This window comes from Squalius cephalus (genome assembly GCF_949319135.1).
Source record: "Squalius cephalus genome assembly, chromosome: 11".
NCBI lineage: Eukaryota > Metazoa > Chordata > Actinopteri > Cypriniformes > Leuciscidae > Squalius > Squalius cephalus.
This window is the reverse complement of record NC_137132.1, coordinates 20,015,549-20,036,266: the sequence shown is the minus strand read 5'-3', so window position 1 is coordinate 20,036,266 and position 20,718 is coordinate 20,015,549. Positions and strand designations below refer to the sequence as shown.

At 36.3% G+C, this 20,718-nt stretch overlaps 1 protein-coding gene across 1 annotated transcript in view; it reads left to right on the top strand.

The window, feature by feature from the left end:
• The window catches only part of samsn1a (SAM domain, SH3 domain and nuclear localisation signals 1a), a 123,321-nt gene extending 103,297 nt beyond the window's left edge, over nt 1-20,024 (top strand). The window contains exons 4-18 of the mRNA XM_079887126.1: nt 8,782-8,925; nt 9,259-9,305; nt 9,475-9,512; nt 9,812-9,895; nt 11,894-11,985; nt 12,163-12,216; nt 12,669-12,765; nt 12,890-13,227; nt 16,815-16,895; nt 17,109-17,237; nt 17,692-17,797; nt 17,884-18,035; nt 18,113-18,331; nt 18,990-19,140; nt 19,639-20,024. Of these exons, the coding sequence (XP_079743252.1) occupies nt 8,782-8,925; nt 9,259-9,305; nt 9,475-9,512; nt 9,812-9,895; nt 11,894-11,985; nt 12,163-12,216; nt 12,669-12,765; nt 12,890-13,227; nt 16,815-16,895; nt 17,109-17,237; nt 17,692-17,797; nt 17,884-18,035; nt 18,113-18,331; nt 18,990-19,140; nt 19,639-19,742 (1,836 nt within the window). The 3' untranslated portion in view covers nt 19,743-20,024. The remainder of the gene's footprint in view (nt 1-8,781; nt 8,926-9,258; nt 9,306-9,474; nt 9,513-9,811; nt 9,896-11,893; nt 11,986-12,162; nt 12,217-12,668; nt 12,766-12,889; nt 13,228-16,814; nt 16,896-17,108; nt 17,238-17,691; nt 17,798-17,883; nt 18,036-18,112; nt 18,332-18,989; nt 19,141-19,638) is intronic.
• The last annotated feature ends 694 nt before the right edge of the window (nt 20,025-20,718 follow it).

Here is a 20,718-nt window from a genome sequence, read left to right as displayed (position 1 = left end):
CCGTGACAGCAATTTATCTTGTCATGTTCTCTAATGGACAGCAAAAGATTAAGAGCCGGAGGCCTAGGTGGGTTGAATTGACATGACATTTTTGTCAATTTACAAGTTCTAAGAAATGAGCAAGCCAATGAGCTGTCGTTTCTCAGAATCTGAGCTCTTTTGCTGATTAAGAGAGAGAGAGAGAGAGATCAAGATTTGTCAAGAAAGAGGAAGAAAATTGGAAACAGGACACATTGCAGTGATGAATTAACTTAAACTGAATTGAGACTGTAAAAAAGGTATTGCCATCTTGGCTTAGCTACGATTAACGTGAATTCCAGTTTGCAACTGGATATTGAATAAGAAAAAAAATGTTGGGTGGGGGTTCATTTTAAATATTGCAAACTGATTGGATGGTGAGAAGTGGGTGTTACCCACCAAAAAGAGTCAGAACAGAGTTTGTTCAAATGCTCCCCAAATACTTCATTTGCATTATGTGAAGACATGAAAAAAGCAAAGTCATTTAGGATGAAGGTACATTTCATTCATATTATAAAGATTTCTGCAAAAAAATATATTTTTTTCCAATTTGGAACAACATGCACTAATGAATAAAACCAGGAACGTGCATTAAGAAATTAAATAGGCTTCAATTTGATTTCTTGTTGACTTTCAAATGGAATCTGCTACTTGAATTCCCTTAATAAAATATGCTTTCGTAAGTATGCAGGACTAATCATTAAATTTAAGTGAGCGCATTAATTATCTGAGTGCATTAGTTGTGCTTTCTCTGTCAGACCAGCCATCACCTCAAACTGCCCTTTTCATTGCAACATAAAGGAAATGAACAGATTGCATAATTTGGCAGGATTCCAAAAAATAAAAACAAGCAGATTATCACTGAAGCAAATCAAATATCTGGTGACCTTCACAATCATCTGTTTGCACAGCCAGAGAGAACCATAACACCTTGCTTTCATTTTGACCCACTTTCTGCAACAGCTTATACATTCTTATACCAGATTCACCTCCTTTCCTGATATCTGAAGCGCTGTGCATGCACCATAATCCTCTGGGCCTATTTTTGAGACAGTTCCAGGTATAAACGACCTAAGGGTTGTTGACAAGACATCACATGCACTTTGGCTAAAAAACACTCACTGTGCTAGCAGGTAATGTCATATGCCAAGGCGGTGAATCCTCAGCTGGGTATATTTTCTCTAGCTGAGAATGGATGAAGAGATTTTCCCTAGGATTAGGAGATTTACCCAAGTGACTATTACAACATACATGCCACACTCCTTGGGTTATACAATGTAAAAAGTGAAACTCTGCACTTAGGGAAAATTTCTTATACAATTGACTGTCGATGGTCGTACCTTACCTAATGAGGTTGATTCAGTCATATTAAATCATATTTTTAATTTAAATCTACAGATAATCCAGATGGCCCCACACAGTGCAGTCAAGGTACTTAAATGATAGATTTTCCTAAAAGCTATGCATTAATGTCACCTTCATTTTCCCTGTGGATGGAGACAGAACATGGTGCTTGGTTAATAAAATATCACTGCCTTTAAGTATATTTTTATGTCACCAGCTAGAAAAAGAGGTCAACATTCCCTGTGTAGAGACAGCTGGTGTTGTGTTCCTATAGTTTAATTGTCTTCAGTCTACTTACAATGTTTTAAGAGATGCACCTATGCAAACAAATGCAGTAGAAAAAAGAGAGATATTAAATAAAAGTTTTTCAGGTGGGTCTAACAGCAGCCTATTCAGGTAAGAAATACTACAGAAATTAATGTAATCAAATGTAAAATAACACTGGATAGTCTTCATTATAAAAAAGACAGAGAGTGATTTTCTTTGTCTTCTGTTCTTTGATTAACATGACAAACAGCAGCAGGAATATTAGGCTGCTGTCACTTTAAGAGTTTATGTCCAACTTTAATATTTTCCCTTTTTCTATAGTACATTGCAAATATACTAACAAAATGTTTTACTATCTTTAAATATTTTAAAAGTATATTAGCATCATGCTTTAACTTATTTTCACAATACAACTTTTAACACACTTTAAATGTGTTTTTGTTATTAATGTGCCTGTGTTATTGAAGACAAAGTGCAATTTGTAGTATTTGGAATAAGCCAAAGGTATTACTGAGCATACTTTTTACTCAAATATAATACACTTGACTAAGTTAGCTTGTATGTTTCGAAGACACTCGTTATGAATTTGTAATGTACTTTACATTACATTTACATGTAATGTAAAATAAAGTTCTACACTTTAATATCAGTATACGTAGCATTTTTTTTTCACCAGGGATTCGTTGCATCAATGACTTCAATACCCTGCATTTATAGCATTCTAGTATTTAATTTCCCATTTTATCTTAAGGTCACATTGTAAAGTGTACAAAGAACTAAGCACAGTATCAATTTTGCAAGTGGATTTATGCCAAAAGAGTAACCCTTGGCCTTGACGATGTATGCATGATGTACACTGTAAAAAATGATATGATCAAGTTATGACAACATATGTTTTTACATTGCTTTAACTCATCAAAATAAGCTCAGCAATTTTCTACTTTTTTTCAAGATTCAAGATTTTTTTAAGTCAGTTTAATGTAATTTAAGTTGAAATGACTTAAACATTCAAGTTGATTGTACTTAAAAATTTAAGACAGCAACTTTTTTTTTACATTGTAGGATCGGATGTAGGAGTAGCGTAAGCTTTGACGTCTCTTGCGGTTCAAACCATAGACTGTAAAAAACAAGGGGGTAATGTTTCAGAAAAAACTGAAGCTTCCCCGGGAGCCGCCATTGATTAGCAGACCATCACCTGCTGTTAGCATTCCATTGACTCCCATTCATTTTGGCGTCACTTTGACAGCGAATAACTTTACATCTGAGGCGTTTAAAGACTCCATTTGTCCATTATTTGTTTCTAAAGAAACATGAAAATGTATAAAAGGCTCCATTACCTTGTATATACGTTATGGCCCCGTAGAATCAGTTTTTGTAAAAATAGGCTAACGATTGCGTCATAACCACGCGACTCTCTGTCGCACAGTAGAGAAATTATCGTATGGACAGGAGGAGAAGGTCGGGGGCAATCGGGGGGACGTGGAGGCAAAATGACAAAATAATTAATCAGAATACTTAGCAAAAGTTTCTCCTGCTCCTAGCTCATGGGCAGCTCATACTCACACTCTCCGTCTCTGCAAGTTTCGGAAGGGAATGATTTAGATTTCTCTTGGCACAGCTACTAGAAGACAGACGGGTTGCTCACGTCACATCTACGTCGTCAAGCTCAGTTTGAGTCTGCGCAGTACGCTCAGCCATCAGGAAGTGAGTGCTTCTATAATAGACTTCACTTTTCTCTGTTGAATCCAATTTCACGCTGTGTCCATTTCTTTTACTGTCTATGGTAAAAAAGGTTCAAACAAACAGGGCTGGGCAACCGAGTTCGTCATTACGTTGTCAAGTTCAAGGGTTACTCTTTTGACGTAAGTCGACTTGCGTACGGCCGTCTGCCGGAAGCTAGTTATTTTAGTCGATAAAGTTTTAAATATGGATATTTTTCTTACATGAACGCATCGCTTCACTTCAGAGCCGGTGCTAAGCAAATTCTCAATCCCCGGTCTAGCGCCGCCACTGTCCACTTATATAGATCAGTGGTGCCGGTGCACACGCTTTTGATGTGAGAGCGAAACTTGTGGGAATTAGTAAAATTATGCACGATACAAATACTATTTAACCAGAGTGAATGAGAAGAGTGAGTGAGAGGAGGTAGGTGTGTGTGCACTTCGCCGTCTGAGAGGCAAGAACGCACAGCTGACGTTATTGCTTGGGCCGCTGCCAGCGGCCCGCTGGCAACAAAACGGACCGCATCGAAATTGGAAATGCGTGAGAGACTGACCGATCGATCGGTGCATCTGTATAGTATGTTATATACAATCACTGGCCTCTTAAATACCCCGGTTTAACTGCTCATTGATGCAAATATCTAATCAGCCAATCACATATGGCACCAACTCAATGCATTTAGGCATGTAGTCATGGTCAATACGATCTGCTGAAGTTCACACTGAGCATCAGAATGGGGAAGTCATGTGATTTAAGTCTTAGTATTTCAGAAACTGCTGATTTACTGGGATTTTCATGCACAACCATCTCTAGGGTTTACAGAGAATGGTCCGAAAATATCCGGTGAGCAGCTGTTTTGTGGGTGAAAATGCCTTGTTGATGTCAGAGGTCAAAGGAGAATGGCCAGACTGGTTCGAGTTGATACTAAGGCAACAATAACTCAAATAGATTACAACCGAGGCATGCAGAAAAGCATCATCTGAACGCAAAACATGTTGAACCTTGAAGCCGATGGGCTACAGCAATTGGCATGGGCTCAACAAAATTGGACAATAGAGGATTGGAAAAACGTTGCCTGGTCTGATGAGTCTTGATTTCTGCTGCGCCATCCTGATGATAGGGTCAGTATTTGGCATAGACAACATGAAAGCATGGATCCATCCTGCCTTGTATCAACGATCCAGGCTGCTGGTGGAGGTGTAATGGTGTGGGGGATATTTACTTGGGCCTCATAGTACCAAATGAGCATTTAAACGCTACAGCCCACCTGAGTGTTGTTAGTGACCATGTCTATCCCTTTATGACCACAGTGACCCATCCTCTGATGGCTACTTCAGGATAACGCACATCACAAAGGTACAATGAGTTCACTATTCTCAAATGGCCTTCAGTCACCAGATCTCAATCCAATAGAGTACCTTTGGGATGTGATGGAACAGGAGATTTGCATCATGAATGCGACAGCTGACAAATCTGCAGCGATTGCGTGATGCTATCACGTCAATATGTAATCTCTGAGGAATCAAAAATCTCTGAGGAATGTTTCCAACGCCTTGTTAAATCAATGACTTGAAGAATTTAAGCAGTTCTGAAGGCAAAAAAGGGGGTCCATCCTGGTACTAGAAAGGTGTACTTAATAAAGTGGCCGCTGAGTTTGTGTGTGTACACACATACACACATACATAAACATACATTTCCGTTTTCATTGTCTACATAATTTAATAAACAAGTTACTTACATTTTAGGGAACATATGGCTAAATAAAAAATAAAAAAATATTTTATGCTAAATACACTAATAAAATATGAAATATATTAAATATGATCAAGTTTCTTGGCCTGAAGTATGTGAATGGAGCATCCACAAATAATCATTTCAGAAATAATGTTAATTAATGTGAAAACTATAAATGAAAATATGACATTTTAATTCACACAGAACCAAATCAGAATCAGAGATGCTCCGAGCTTTAGTCTTTTACATGCCTGTGTAAAGACAGGATGCCTCTGGATCACATTTTTAAATTAGACAAGTGACTGGAATCTACAGTAAATTACTCAATCAACTGTTCTGACTATGACTCCATCATAGCCCAAACAAAAGCTCTCAACCCACTTCTCTAGTAAGTAAACAACATCAGCATTAACAAGCTCAGCACTTGATAGAGGGGTTGCCTGGAGTGGTAATGGTCCTCCACATCTATTGGATTAGAGAAAGGATGTCATTCAGTATTAATCTGTGGAGCAGTAGGCAGCCTGGAACACTAAGCACTCTGCTCGCTGTCTGCCTGCCTCGTCCCATTGTTCATCCTATGCTGTGGCCACTGGAAAGAAACCATACTTCCCAAAATGAATCTCTTCTGCTTCTCTCTGGTAAGATGTGATTCTGCTTTTCTTCTCTGTGGTTTATTGTTCGACAGTGTGTGGATGAAACATGAACTGCTGGAGGGTTCAAAGGCAACATGTGACAGTGCATGAAGATCAGGAACCATGCTTTAGCTGCTTTCGGAGGGCCTTTAGTTTTGCTTCCTTATAGTGAAGAAGTCAAGTCAGTGTGTTGTGTATTATGGCTTACATTTGTAGCTCTTGCATTAAAGATAAACTATTTATTACAATATCTCATTCAATTTCATTTGAATTATTTCTTTTATTATTTTATTTATAAAACAAAAACATTCACTGTAGAAAATTATATAATCAGAAGTTATAACAACATATGTTTTTACATTGTATTAACTCATCAAAATAAGTTAAGCAATTTTCAAACTTTTTTTATAAGTTATACAAGATTCAAAAAATTTTTTTAGTTTAATGCAATTTAGGTTGAAATTACTTTTTTTATAACTGTTGGTGAAAAATTTCTCTGCCAGATGTTGTTTTGTGCAATATAGGATTAATGGTGGTCTCGCGTCACTGAATTTACGCTGCTCAGATTTTCCATAAGCAATATAATACTTCTGGTTATTTGTTATTCTGCTTCTTATCTTTTGCGCAAATGGATTTGCACTTGAGTGCACTATAAAATAATAAAATGATAAACTATATGGGCCATTCTACAGAATTGGTTCAAAGTCAGAGTTGGAAACGTCTTGAAAAAAATTAGTCTTTTTCCACAAATTTTGTATGTGTGCAAATTGTATAATATCCAAGGTACACATTTCTGTACACATTGTGCAGTTAATGATCATATTGTATTTTCCGAAAGTTTTGGAATATTTTTCCTCTCCCCAGATTTGTCGCTACCGAAACACAATAATAAATAATTTAATAAGAAGGCTTATATTGACCTATTAATATTTTGTTTACATCTACCTTGTAAATATATTTTTTGCTATTTTAAAAAAAAGTTTTCACAGGTACATCAGTAACATTTACAATTTTAACAATATTTCAAGTGTAATTTATAAGATTTGTTGTATTTTGAACCCAATCTTTCTTTGTAAAAAGTTAATCATACTGATTTCAAAGTTAAGGATTCATTCATTTGAATATACATTGAACCAAACACTATAATAACATCTTAGTTGATAATTCACTTTATTTTAGACAAAACATCAATGTTTCGGTTGCGACGGCACATTTTCTGTAGTGACAGTAATGATTTGGTAGTGACCACATCACATTACAGAATTTTTACTCGCATACTAAAACACACTAATATACTAATGATTTGCATAACTGTACAAAATTTAGTTTATTTCCCCCAAATAAATGACTATGTGTTCACTTTTGTCACTACCAAAACAATGATGGCATGTTTCGGTCATGACTGTTTCGGTAGTGACAATTTAAGATACTTCTGAGCCTAGTTCAAAGATGATAACCAGCACATGGTTACCTAGCACAGTTCTGAAAAGTTGTACACACACAAAACTAAATTTTATCGAATAACACTAAAAAAAACATGATCATGTCACATCCGAAACTTCACCATGTTTCGGTAGTGACTGTTTCGGTAGTGACAATTTAAGATACTTTTGAGCCTAGTTCAAAGATGATAGCAATGTTTTTATGCATTTTGGCCGATCATTTACTTGACATTGCCGTTTTGTGGGACTGAAAACACACAAAAATGCGAATTTGTGAAAACTGTGACGTCATGCCCATGCGTATTATGTGTTCAGTCGTATACGTTCAGTCTATAAACCTTATTCAAAGCAGGGCCATTACAGGTTTAAAAGCGAGGCTGTGAGGGAAAGACTAAAGCCGCGGACACATTTAACGACTATAAGGCCCATTATGAATGTAATTTGATAGCCTACTTACGACTGATCATGCCCAAACATGCCGAGTTGCGTTCAGTCGGTGTTTGCAGTCGGTTTAAAATGTGCTCCAGTTGTTGGAAACAGTCTGTAAGTGTGTTCAGTTCACTCATGGAATGTTTCAGCTAGTCGTTAAGTGTGTCCCCGGCATTATTGTGTTTTCAATGGCATCCGCTGTATAAAGCTCCTAGATCAATCAGAATTCTTTTCACATTTTTCCACAGCTCATATTTCAGAGTTTTTTTGTTCTACTAAAATTTCTTGTAAGTATATTTTTGCAGTGTTTCGTCAGCAGAACAATTCAAAAACACATTACATAACTGTACAACCCACTGAAGAGATCAACACACCAGCCTCCCTTTTATTCCTGTTAATAATTAAAGATGGCGCTGCTGTGAAAAAGGTCTACATGCGTGTAATGTTTCTTTACAAAGTTACATCGCCAACTACTGGCCTGGCATGCATAATACAGCATTTTTAGTCATTTTCGCAGATCCATGTGTACCTTGTCGTGTAAACGTACCCTTATAAATCAGGGTCTTCAATGGGGTCTGTGACTCTTAGTGGAATTGGTGGTTGTACGGCATTACTTATTTGATCTCAAACTCATTTTTGTTCAAAAAATTGCTTTAAACTAAAATACAGCATGAATTTTGTTTAAACCAAGGTTAAAGCGGAGAATCTTAAATTTAAGCTACATTTTTCACATTTGAGAAAGTGAAATTAAAGTGTACCTATATATGGATTTTTTTTATATAACAATATATACAAATACATTAATATATTACTTATATTAATAAAATACTATAAAGACTAGGCTTAAAATGCAACACTCAGACCTGGCTTCACAGACAGGGCTTAGATTAAGCCAGGATTATAGGCCTTAGTTCAATAAGGACATTTAAGTAGCTGTTATAAACATGCCTTAGAAAAAAACATTACTTGTTTGAATCTTGAGACAAAACAATGGGACTGACATATTTTAAGACTAGCTTAAGCCTTGTCTGTGAAACCAGGGGTTCATTTTATATAAGGTATTTTGTAACTAACAAGGTCTGTCTCTCTGTCCACCAAGGGGATAAAGACCCTTGTAATAAGTACACTGTACTTAACGTTATTAGCTTATTAGCAGCACAGATTGTAAGTGACATGTTTGGTTTTTTTTGTAGGAGGGCTCGATGGACAGCCTGTACGAGGCCGTGCAGGAGTCCTGTGAGGCTCAGGTGTACACCATCCCCAGCAGGTCCCACAGTCCAGCTGTTCTCTTAGATGACACCACCAACGGGAAGAGCGCAGGGCGTTCCATCTCCATGGTAACTATACAAATGACTGCTGGAATGTTGCATGCATACTGCACTGTCATGGGAAATGTATCAGCCATCTGGATCCACGCTATAACCGTGCTGTGGACATCATGAGCTTCCATTATAAGAAAAGCTGCTGCTAACTGATTATACTGAAACCATATGGAAATATATTAACATCTATTTCAGGTCTGTTTGTGAAAGAGAAACCTGAAATGTTAGGCTTGCGTATTCTTGAGAACACGTTAACATATGCATGCATGTGATTTCATATTAATACATTTCACATAAATATCTAAAATAATTTATCACTATACTGCCTCATGCTGTATTTATTTTCAGGAAATTTCTCAAATCAGTTCAGACAACACTAGAAAAAAGAAACAAAGGTGAGATCAGTCTGTGTTTTTTTAGTGAACAACAAAAAAAAGAGTTGAACTTCCAGTCAAAGTAAAAGTGAAAGGACCCGTGTGGCTTCCATATAGCGACATATTGCAGAATGTAAACTCTCTCTGAATATTTGTATTTTATTAAATGTTTTCTTGTGTCAACTTTCAGGTCACTACCAAAGTCTGTTTCTGAAAATGATGCTTTAGGTATGTGATATATTTTGTCTTTCTTTTGCATCACATGACCAAGCTGCAATAATACACCCTTGTTGCCCTTGTCCTTTCATGCTCATAATAAAGAAACTAGCTTGACTGACAGGCAAACAAAGAAAAAGGTTTGTACAGTGTTTATCAGATCATTAAATACATGAATGACAGGACAAACAAGATTGTCTAAATTTACTTCCCCCAAATCAAGATTTCCAGAGTGAAAAAAAGTAAAAGCATGGAACACTGGTGGACCTTAAATGAATACATCTCTAATTGTTTTGGTTTCCCTCCTGCAGATAATACCATCTGCACTAATTCTGGCTGGCCGGCTGCCAAAAAGCAGGAAGATTTAGTCCTCCTGAGGAACAATCAGAATGAAGGTAAAACCACTGTGAGGATTTGTAGGTTAAGCCCGACTAGATTTCATTTAGAAGACACACACAGGCAAGCAACAGCCGCTTAACATTGGCCAATCAGAAACCCTTATTGCGTCAAATCCCATTCACAGTGAATGGAGAGTGGGTACAACACACCCACAGTGTTGTGCAGTCTTCAGCTCACTTAAAGCACTTGCTTCTCCTGCGTGGGATTAATTAAGAAACAGCAGGGTCTTAATTGTAAATAGGGCACTGGAGTTTAGGGCACTGAGGACTTTCAATGACAAAGTACTCGGGTAGTTGACAAAATGTGTCATGGACTTTTTAAATCAACATTCAAGATTTTAGATTAAAGCTAGGATAGGCAATGTTTTTCATAAACACTTTTTCTTATACTGGTTGAAATTTTACAAAATGTACATATATCTTCTGTGGAAGTCTCAGGACCAAATAATGTTCATCCAATCATTGCATTTGGTCCAGTGCAATGATAAGATGTCCTACCTGCCTGTCAACATATGTATTTACATACCTTTGCAGACATCACACGTCATCAGCATGTTCCATGACATGAGGCTCTCACTGTAAAAAATTAAATGATCAGTAAGTTATAACAACATGTGTTATTACATTACTTTTTAACTCATCAAAATAAGTTAAGCAATTTGCAATTATGCAAGCAATCAGCAAGTTATACCTACAATATCCAACAATTTTAAGTCAGTTTAATGCAATTTAAGTTGAGTGGCTTAAATATCCAAGTTGATTGTACTTAACAAATTTAAGGCAGCAACTTTTTTTTGTGCACCTTTTACAGTTCCTCCTGCACCAAAACGAGCTCATGCTGCATTCACGTCATGTTAATTACCGTAATTAAGAAATGCAACCCGTTGCATTCTACTCAGAGCAGTTCACATCTTCAGATTCGGATTTATGCGTTTCTATATCAGCACAGAAGTTAATCTAGCAGTCAGATAGAAGTAAGAGCTCTGTTTACGTTCATTATTATTGTAGGTCATTTAACGCTATCATTTAACGACTCTGATCTGGCTGTACGTGTCCATGTGTTTTGGACGAGGTGTGACTTTGGAGAAGCTCCGAAGGGAGGGTGGGATCTTATGCTTTCAAAGCTAGCTTGCTATCGCTAGCCTCTCTGAAATTGCCTACCCTACCTTTAAATGTATATAGGACAAAAATTGTATATTTCATAGCTGGTCATCATTTCTTTGTCATTTTACTGCCGAGGAATCATCATTTTGCCTTTTGAATGTTCCTGTGGTGTGACACAGAAATGAACACAGAAAGTAAAAGTACAAACATACCATGTTTTTAGGTTCATAAAATATGCATAATGATGATTAAAGAATAAGCCAATTCCTAAATGGTTTTAGCTGGAGTATAGCAGGACATGTCAACAACTTCCCACATGTATTTTATGTCAACTACCCATTTGTTATATACATTCTGTCCACTTCTTCCTGATTAGTGTGTAACATAATCTAACTAGTGTTAAATGTAGTTTATCTTAGTAGGGTTTTTTAATAAAAGACAATGTTCAAATATTTTAATCACTAGGCCTATTATTTTTAATAGATGATAAAAATATTATAAGCCTACACTAATCTGAATTTCAAATGGTTGTGCAACTTCATTTTAAGTTAATAATGTTGTTGAACCTGTCTGTATGGATGCACCACATTTCCTTGACTAAGCACAGTAAAATATCCTGCGGGTATTTCCCCTCGTCAAAATACGTGAAGAAGCAAAACAGGAAATGAGGTGCAAAGCCACATAATTTTTCTCATACGGAATGTGCTATTTTGAGCTCTGCTTTGGTTAACATTTTTTTATATCTTATCAGAGATTCTGTAATGTCGTGGTTTTATGTACTGAAGTCGTCTGCTAATAAAATAAATGATTAAATGAAAAGCAAAATATTCATAGTGACTTTGTTGCTAAGTACAATTGCTTACTAATTCAATTAATGTGTTTAAATTTCAGATATAGTGAGAGCTGTAAGAAGGGCTGAAAGCCAGAAAATGGCAGACAGAAAGACTAATTCAAGAAACATACAGCAAGAGATGCCTGTCCAGGTCAGAAACCGACATTTTGTTTAAAACATTATGATCGAGATTTTTAAAAAAAATCATGGAAACATTCTATTTTAATGTAGCATTTTCTCCTTTTCTCTATCAATCAACATACATACACACACACATACATGTTTGCATTACTTTTTCTATTTCAATTTTTCATTCTTTTACTGGTAGATTGTCTATTATGAGGGGTGTAATCCAAACCTAAGCAGCAGACAGAATGACATGGTGAGTTCAAACCCTGTCCACCCAGGTGGTTTTGTGCCAGCTGGAATGTAACTGATCGTCATGTATTTCATAGCTGCCGGAACAACAGTTGTCCCCAAAAAGGGTATTGTGGTTGATTGTGTCTGTACAGATGGTTGGGTGTGGGGCACGTTCTACCCATGTAATCCCTTTGCCTACATTGCATTAAATTCAGTCGAGACTGCTAAATTTGTTTTGTGTTCACCAGCATAAGGGCCAGTGACAGCTGTAAAATGGCCAAAAAAAAAAAAGACTGTGGAGAATATTGTTAGCATAATGAGGTTGTGGAATAAAATGCATAAAATTATTATATTTATCTTATATGTTTTTAAAAAAAAAAATATTGTATTTTATTTTATAATTTAAGGTATAAATTAAATTACCTTCAAAATTTCAATGTAACAATGTCATTTAACTATTTTGTCTGTTAACAGCCAGAGACAGAAAATGCAGAGATGACAAGAGGGACAAGGGTGAAAAAAGTAGAGAGGAAAAGCAGTCAAAGAGGAACTCCAACACAAGAGACAACAGGTAAATTAACATATTAACTTGATGCAATAGCAATTAATTTTGTGGTGCAACAAAGATTTTTATTTAAAGCTTTGTGTCAATGTCACTGACAGACAATGATTTGTTTTTAACGTCTATTGCAAAGCTCACATTAAAGGTGCCAAAGGAATGAAGCATGACATTGGGCAACAGTCACATAAACAGGAGACTTACTGTATTTCTGCTGACGGGTCAAGGGTCATGGAGACAGCCCGCTCTAGTAGGCATCGCTGGAGTAACCCCACTGAAACAGCTGTAAACTGGTACCAAGCCTACAACACCTGTCAACCTCCCCACAATGAACATCGTGTCCACACCTGTGACTGCGCTACATCCAGAATCCCAAGTCAAGGAGACAAAGTTAACGTTCAAAACATGAAGAGAGACTCCTTGCCCAAAGGAGTGGTGCGTTCCACAACCAATGCGGATTTCTGTGCCCCCAATGTAAGTCATTTTTGACATAAACTATACCATGCAGGGCTGGATTTATTTGATTAAAATACTGTAAAAACAGTAATATTGTGAAATATTATTTACATTTTAAATAACTGTTTTCTACTTAAACATATTTTCACATGTAATTTATTTCTGTGGTGGCAAAGGTGAATGTTCAGCATCGTTACCTCAGTATTCAGTGTCACATGATCCTTCAGAAATCAGTTTAATATGTTGATTTGGTGCTCAAGAAACATTTTTACCAAAGCTGAAACATTTTTTGTGTAAACCGTAACACATTTTTTTAGGAAGTAAAAAAAAAACAGCATTAATTTTAAATAGAAATCATTGTAATCTTAATATGAGTTATATCTCATGTTTAACCACTATCTACATAAGAGCCAGAGGCAAATTTCTGAAGGACTGGGCAAGGTGAAGCTGTTCTCTGTGGGTACAGTACATGAGCGCTGAACGGCCGCTGATGGCCTGGAGTTCGCATCTGCGAAAGCGTCTAAACAAATTGTGAAATAGGTGCTATGTTTATATGAGTCACATATTTGAGGTCTAAGTAACTACATCCTCGCCTAAAAAAACCTCTTAAACCTACATTCTGTGACACAACAAGAATGTTGTTGAGTTACATTAAAGTTATAAAAAAAGAATGTTTTTGAGTACTATTATATATTTTTGAGTATTTCTCAAAAGTATTTCACTAGAGTATTTCTGAGTCCACAGAAACCAATCAGAAGACGCAAAACAAATGGTATGATTTGAAGATGAATGACGATGTGCTCATGAGCCGGCTTTCGATATCCGAGCTGCAAGTTTTTATCATGTTTTATCCATGGTTATAATGGCAATGACAGGATTTTGTTAGTAGCAAGTAAACACACCAATGTTCCTTGTGCTGCTGTAAAAATCTGACAGAAAGGGATGCGGCAGTCACTTACAGCTCCCCCTACTGTGTGGATCAGTTTCTTCATTGTTACATTTTGAATTCTGCCTTCGTCATTTGCAGTGTTTCTAGATTCATCTGTAGTGATTTTGCAACTGTTTCATATGTCTTGTTGTCCAAAGAGGTGGACTTAGAGGTTTTTGCAAAAAATACCAGTTAAATACCAGTGAATTGACTAGTGGCATTTTTGAAAATAAGGCATTTCAATAAGGAACTGATAACTTTTTATTGCCATTAAAGTGAAATGACTGAACCTAAACATAGGAGCCTGTTAAAAAAATTCTAATTTAAATGAAAACATGTCACACGGATCTGAACTCTTCTCATATATATATATATATATATATATATATATACAGCAATATATGTTGGTTCCATATCTCAAAGTCTCATAGCCTTTGCAAAGCGCTTAAATAAATTGTATTTCTATATATAGTATACACAATCCATCCTAGCTTAATTCATGTGATAAACTCAAGCTGTTAACCTCCCATCAAGTGCTGAATGCCGATGTTGTTATTGCAATATACGACTCTCAAAGATTGTCCTGGCCTGCCAACCAGTGACGTTTCCACACGCTTAAAACAATTGCAGGGTAATGACTTCTAGTGTTTTCTAAAGGTATATACATAGACAGTGTAAAGTTGATAATCCATTCCTGTTTCCTGGATTCTCATATGGCTATCTTGTAAAGGTGAACTACTACACTGTATCACTCTCAGATAAACTGAAGCTCTCATAAAAGGTTAGGAAGGGCTGTTTGTTTCCAAAGGCTTGTGGTGCTGGAAGAAATAGATTATAATGCTGTAATCCTGGATTTGGATTTTACTGCGGCCGATTGCACACGGCTGGATTAATCTGTTATTGTCTGTAAGGTTTTCTTGAACACTATTGGTCAGTTCATGCCTCGTACAGCAATCCACATTAAGGTTTTATTCATTTAAATGAGAAGTTTTCAATTTCAGTGCCTCCAGCAATGCCAACTTGTTAATAGCAAAAATAATGATTATTTTCAAATGGGTTTCCGGAACACTCTCGCCGTCTTTCATTGTCCGCTCAAACAAAGTCACACCCCCAAACTCACGCCATTGGTAGACCAAATGTTGCTGGTTTTGGCTTACTTATATTTGTATAAAGAGCCTGTGACCTACATGCTTTGCATATACAAAATACGTAAGACGGATGTCAGATAAAGCTCGTTGTTGTGCAAAAATTCCTTACTAAAAGTTGTGAAAGCAGACGGGAAGTATTTCAAAAGCTTGGGTCCACTTCCTTTGCGTGCAATGGAGCTTACTTCCCCAATACAGAAACCAGATTTAGCAATTCGGGCAAAGGAATATTGATTAATAAGCTTTCACTTGACTATATTTCTAGGTTTTCCTATAATGTGAAATGATGAACGTAACAATGAACATAAAAGTTATATAAAAGACAGTTGAAGCACAGATTCTTGCATTTGTTCTACAATCTGAGGGCCTTCATGAAATCGATATGGTGCAAGGAGGGTTCAATTATGTAAAAAGCACCTCTTTGGAAATTCTTTTTTTCTGTGTGTGTACACTTATGAATTTGTGTTACTCGAAATGACTGTGTAGTGGTAAACCACAAAATGCAGACTCAAGCATTCAGTGTTTTTTCCCCTGTAAAACTGATGCCTCGATGATAGACAGAACGCGCATTGGCTCACATCCTGTGTGCTTTAAGGAAGTTCTTGTGCTCGGCTGTTCTGCTGAGGCATTGCAATTTATACACTTGTGGAGCTGAGAGAAGTAAAACCGCTAGTTTCAGATCAGAGTTTCATTTTAAGAAAAAACTGAACACACATCAAGGCGATGCTTCAAAGGGCTGCTTCAAATGCATCAGACAAACCAAAAAGTCTTAAACCTAAGGTAGGTTTTATTAATGTATCTTAACAATGGTTCTAGTTTGAAGGTGATCATATTCAGTGTTGCCATATCCCAGTAGATCTGACACTGGAGCAAAAAAAAAAAAAAAACATCTTGACACCACATAACATTACTGAACAAGTATGAATGGCTTCATCTAGGTCGGATCTAATGTTAACTCAGTTTGCTATTTGTATGAGATTACATGGATTTTTAATTTAGATAATTAGTTGTCATTTTCCTGTGGAAGAGCTGACAGGTTCTGAGCGGATTAGGAATATCAGTGTTTTTATCAAATTGAAAACATTACATTAAAATGATCAAGTGCAAGCACATCAAGTGCTGTTTAATGACCTGAAGTGCTTGATGACAAGGACAGTATAATGACCATTTTTGTTTTATACAAAGTAATGTACATACATGTGCTTTGATGTTATATCTATTCACTGTAAAAATAAAATAAAATAAAAAAACAGTTGCTGGCTTAAATTTTTAAGTACAATCAACTTGGATGTTTATGTCATTTCAACTTAAATTATGTTAAACTGACTTAATTTTTTTTTTTATTATTATATTATACATTATAATTATATATAGTATAATTATATTATACAACATACAGAAAAAGGTGAAAATTGCTTAACTTATTTTGAAAAGTTAAAGCAATGCAAAAACATACGTTGTCATCATAACTTATTGATTATATAATTTTTTACAGTGTTGTAAATGTGCTCTGTTTTATTTACCTTACACAGCGTTCCACCAGTTTTGGGAGATTTGACACGTTCAGAAATCAACACTCCCCTTCCAGACTTGAGGAAAATGGAACACCTGAGGTAAGAAGAATTTGGATGAATAAGACACTTTAATCTGCTCTTAAAGAGTTTATGCCCCGTTATGATGCTATGTTTCCTCGTAAGATGCTTCTCACTATACCCTTAACTGCAAAACAATCAGTTACAATTGTCTAATTGACCACTGGACAGATATACTTTTTTATATACAGACGGATTAATAAAACATATTGCGTTTATTTGTGTACAAAACAGGCAGAGGGTGAATCGACAGCAGAGATCTGTGAGAAACCAGGAAGTCTGGGAAAAAAGATGAAGGCCATCTCGATGACTATGCGTAAAAGGATGGGCAAGAAACACGTCAAATCCTACTCTGAGGACATGGTGAGTCACAATGCAAGTTCCTCATATAATTACTGACACTGATTAGGCAACTCCGTTTTTCATTATCCAAAATATCAGCAGTTAGTTCAACCATAGGGGAGACTGGGGGTTGGTTGACACATTGAAATGTATAAAGATGTATTATCCCCCTCATTAGCCTCAGTGTTGTTATTATCTAATCTTATAAGGCTTATAAGTTTCTATCTCTATTAGCTAACATTTATAGGCCTATATACTGTATTTAAATTTCAATCTCTTAACTTTTTTTTTATATTTATAACTTTTGTTTTTACCCAGATTTTTTTTAAAGTACCTTATTACCCAGAAATTTGCCCAGAAATTATGACCCCCCCAAAAAACTAACCCATGTAGCCAAACAACCCCAGTCATCCCTATCATTCAATCTGCAGAATAGTTCATAGGAATATCCAGACTGATATTTTGATTTGTACAGGGTGATGACACTGAAGGAGAAACGGAGAATGGGACTCCAGCAGAGAAGAGCTCAGACCACACCAGCAACTCATTAGAAAGCCTCTACAGTGGACAGAGCTCGTCCAGTAAGTATCTACACACACGCGACTGAATTAGAAAGTGTGTAGACATTGTAATCATACTCTTATTGTTTATATATTTATTGGCTCAGGTGGTGTGACCAGCAATTCAGATGTATCCAGTAACAGAGACAGCCTGAAACTGGAGGAGGAAATTCCCTACACGGGACAGTTCTGTGGACGAGCAAAAGTTCATACAGATTTTGTCCCCAGCCCATATGATACAGACTCCCTCAAACTGAAGGTGAGCCGAATTAATCACCACAAATTTAAAACGAAAATTGCCAACAGGAAGTTAATGATGTCGGCGGTCTTTTTTAGGTGGGAGACATCATCAGCATCATAAGTAAACCACCTATGGGCATATGGACTGGAATGCTCAATAATAAAGTGGGAAATTTCAAGTTTATTTATGTGGATGTTTTGCCCGAGAAAGAGAAGGAGGAAGAGGATGAGGCCCCGGAATTAAGACCTGTAAAAGTATGCAAGAATCCACGACCGAATACACTTCTGGAGTTATTAGAGAGACTGCATTTAGAGGTATAACCAGACTGGACATACATACACATGAACACACATAGAAACATAGAAACATCAAGGCCTATAGTGAACAGACTGAGGGGGAAGCTTAAAGGGATAGTTCACCCAAAAATGAAAATGCTGTCATAATTTACTCACCCTCAAGTTGTTCCAAACCTGTATAAACGTCTTTGTTCTACTGAACACAAAGGAAGAATGCTTGTAACCCAACAGTTGATGGGCACCATTGACTTCTATAGTATTTTTTTTCCCCCCATACTATGGAAGTCAATGGTGCCCCACAACAGGTTTGGAACAAATTGAGGGTGAGTAAACAATGACAGCATTTTCATTTTGGGGTGAACTATCCCTTTAATTATTTTAATTATTGTATTTTGTATATTCACAACATTTTGAGACTCTCACCCTTTGTACACACCACTATATATCAATCCTACAAAAACAAATTGCTCAGCTCCCATAGAGAATGATTTGAAAATGCCTGCTCATACAGTATCTACTCCAATGGACACAGTTTAGAATCAACTGCACACTTTTTTTTGGCCAGATGTAATGTAATTTATATATTTCCATGAGATATGTCCATGAGTTTGTCCTCAACTGGACAGTTTATAGCTGTATTTCAACTTTTTAATGTTTCAAATCTCTTTTGTCACAGGAATATGCATCTTCATTACTCTTGAATGGCTACCAGACAGTTGATGACCTCAAACATCTGAAAGAGAGGCATTTGATTGAGCTGAATGTGACTGATCCCGAACACAGACACAAGTTGCTTGCTGCGTCAGACTGCCTCTATGTCACAAGCAGTGAGTGTCAATACAACCAATCTGATCGACAGCTGTGGGCAAAACCATATTTTGGTTTTCTCTGTGTCCATCCCAGGAAACATTATGTCAGCAAGCCTCAGGAAGGGCATAGATTCTGCCATCTTTGCATTGTCTATTTTTGTGTTTGGATGAAATTCTGCCTTTTTGAAATACTAGAGTTAAACTGTAAGTCCTGTAATATTGAATGTCACAACCTTATCTGTTTTAATTTAATCCACGGCGCTCCGTGCGGTCAGGAACAGACCTTTCCAGGATTAATTGCTGTTTGGATGTGGGCTCACTGTGTGAGCAGGTGGCACATGGCTGGGCTGCTCTGGCTGATATGAGTGTGGGATAATAACCAGGAAGACATACTGCCATTTAATTAACATTAATTTCATTTGGGTTTTTGCGCAAACCTGATTTGACTGGCAGAGATTAAATTAACGAGCAGGAGTTTGTATGAGAGATTTAACCTTTCTGTGCTTTGACCTACAGAAGACGGAGAGGGAGAGATGAAGGGCGATGACGAGGAAGACAAAGATAATGACTGTCCCAGAGACTCGGGTTGTTTTATTCCAGCAGAGTGTCCTGACTGTTGAGAGGCACTCACTAGTTATTAACTATACTCTCTCTATACTGATATAATTATTGGTAAACCTACAAACAGACACAGAACTATGTTTTCTTTTGTTATAATATGTGTTAGTCTTTCATTTAGATACTTGTGCTTTGTATTTACACATTTTTGTTCAGCTTTGTGTTGATGTAACCTTTTTCTGTTCAATGTAGATGTCATTTGAACTTTCGTGCCACCATACTTGTGTGTGAGGAACTTTTACAAATGTTTATCATGACTGATTTGTATATAATAATATTATAAAATTATAAAAAATAAATTATTTATTCTGCAGCTTTCTCTTGTTTCTAATTTTAGAATAGGTACACACTGATACTGCTGCTAGAATTCAGATCATTAACTATTCGTTTCTCAAAATAACTTTTTGGTTTTGGTGGGTGTTTGGATAAGTTTCCAGATGACTAGAAGTCCTGTGCTTTAAAAGGAGGTTTGGTTTCAAAGCACTTTCCATAATATGCAACTCCCCTCTCTGAGCTGCTGTCTATTATTTAGGCTACTGATATGATTGGATTCCACCTAAAATGTGCTTATTTTTGGAAAATGAAAAAGGAACGTTTTTTTAAACAAGTCTGTAAGAATTTAGGATTTAAGATTAGGACAGGCACATATATCTTATTTATCTTTAATTATATTAATGCATAGGTGCGTCATAATTTGAATGACAGGGCACTGGCAAGTCAGTTTAAAAAAAAATTCCCAATGTTTCCATGTTATTAATTTTACTATATCTTGTAGCAGCCAGGAAATATATAAGTTTGTGACCACATTTATTCATTTTCCTTCTCTGCTCTGAAAAATATAGTACCAGATCAGATACATATTATAATAGAGTTGACAAATATTTTTTATTTGATTAATAATACTACTCTTTTTGTAAATGTAGGTTTGCCAAGAATTAAATTAATTTTGAGATTGGATTTAAATGTATTATTATTGTT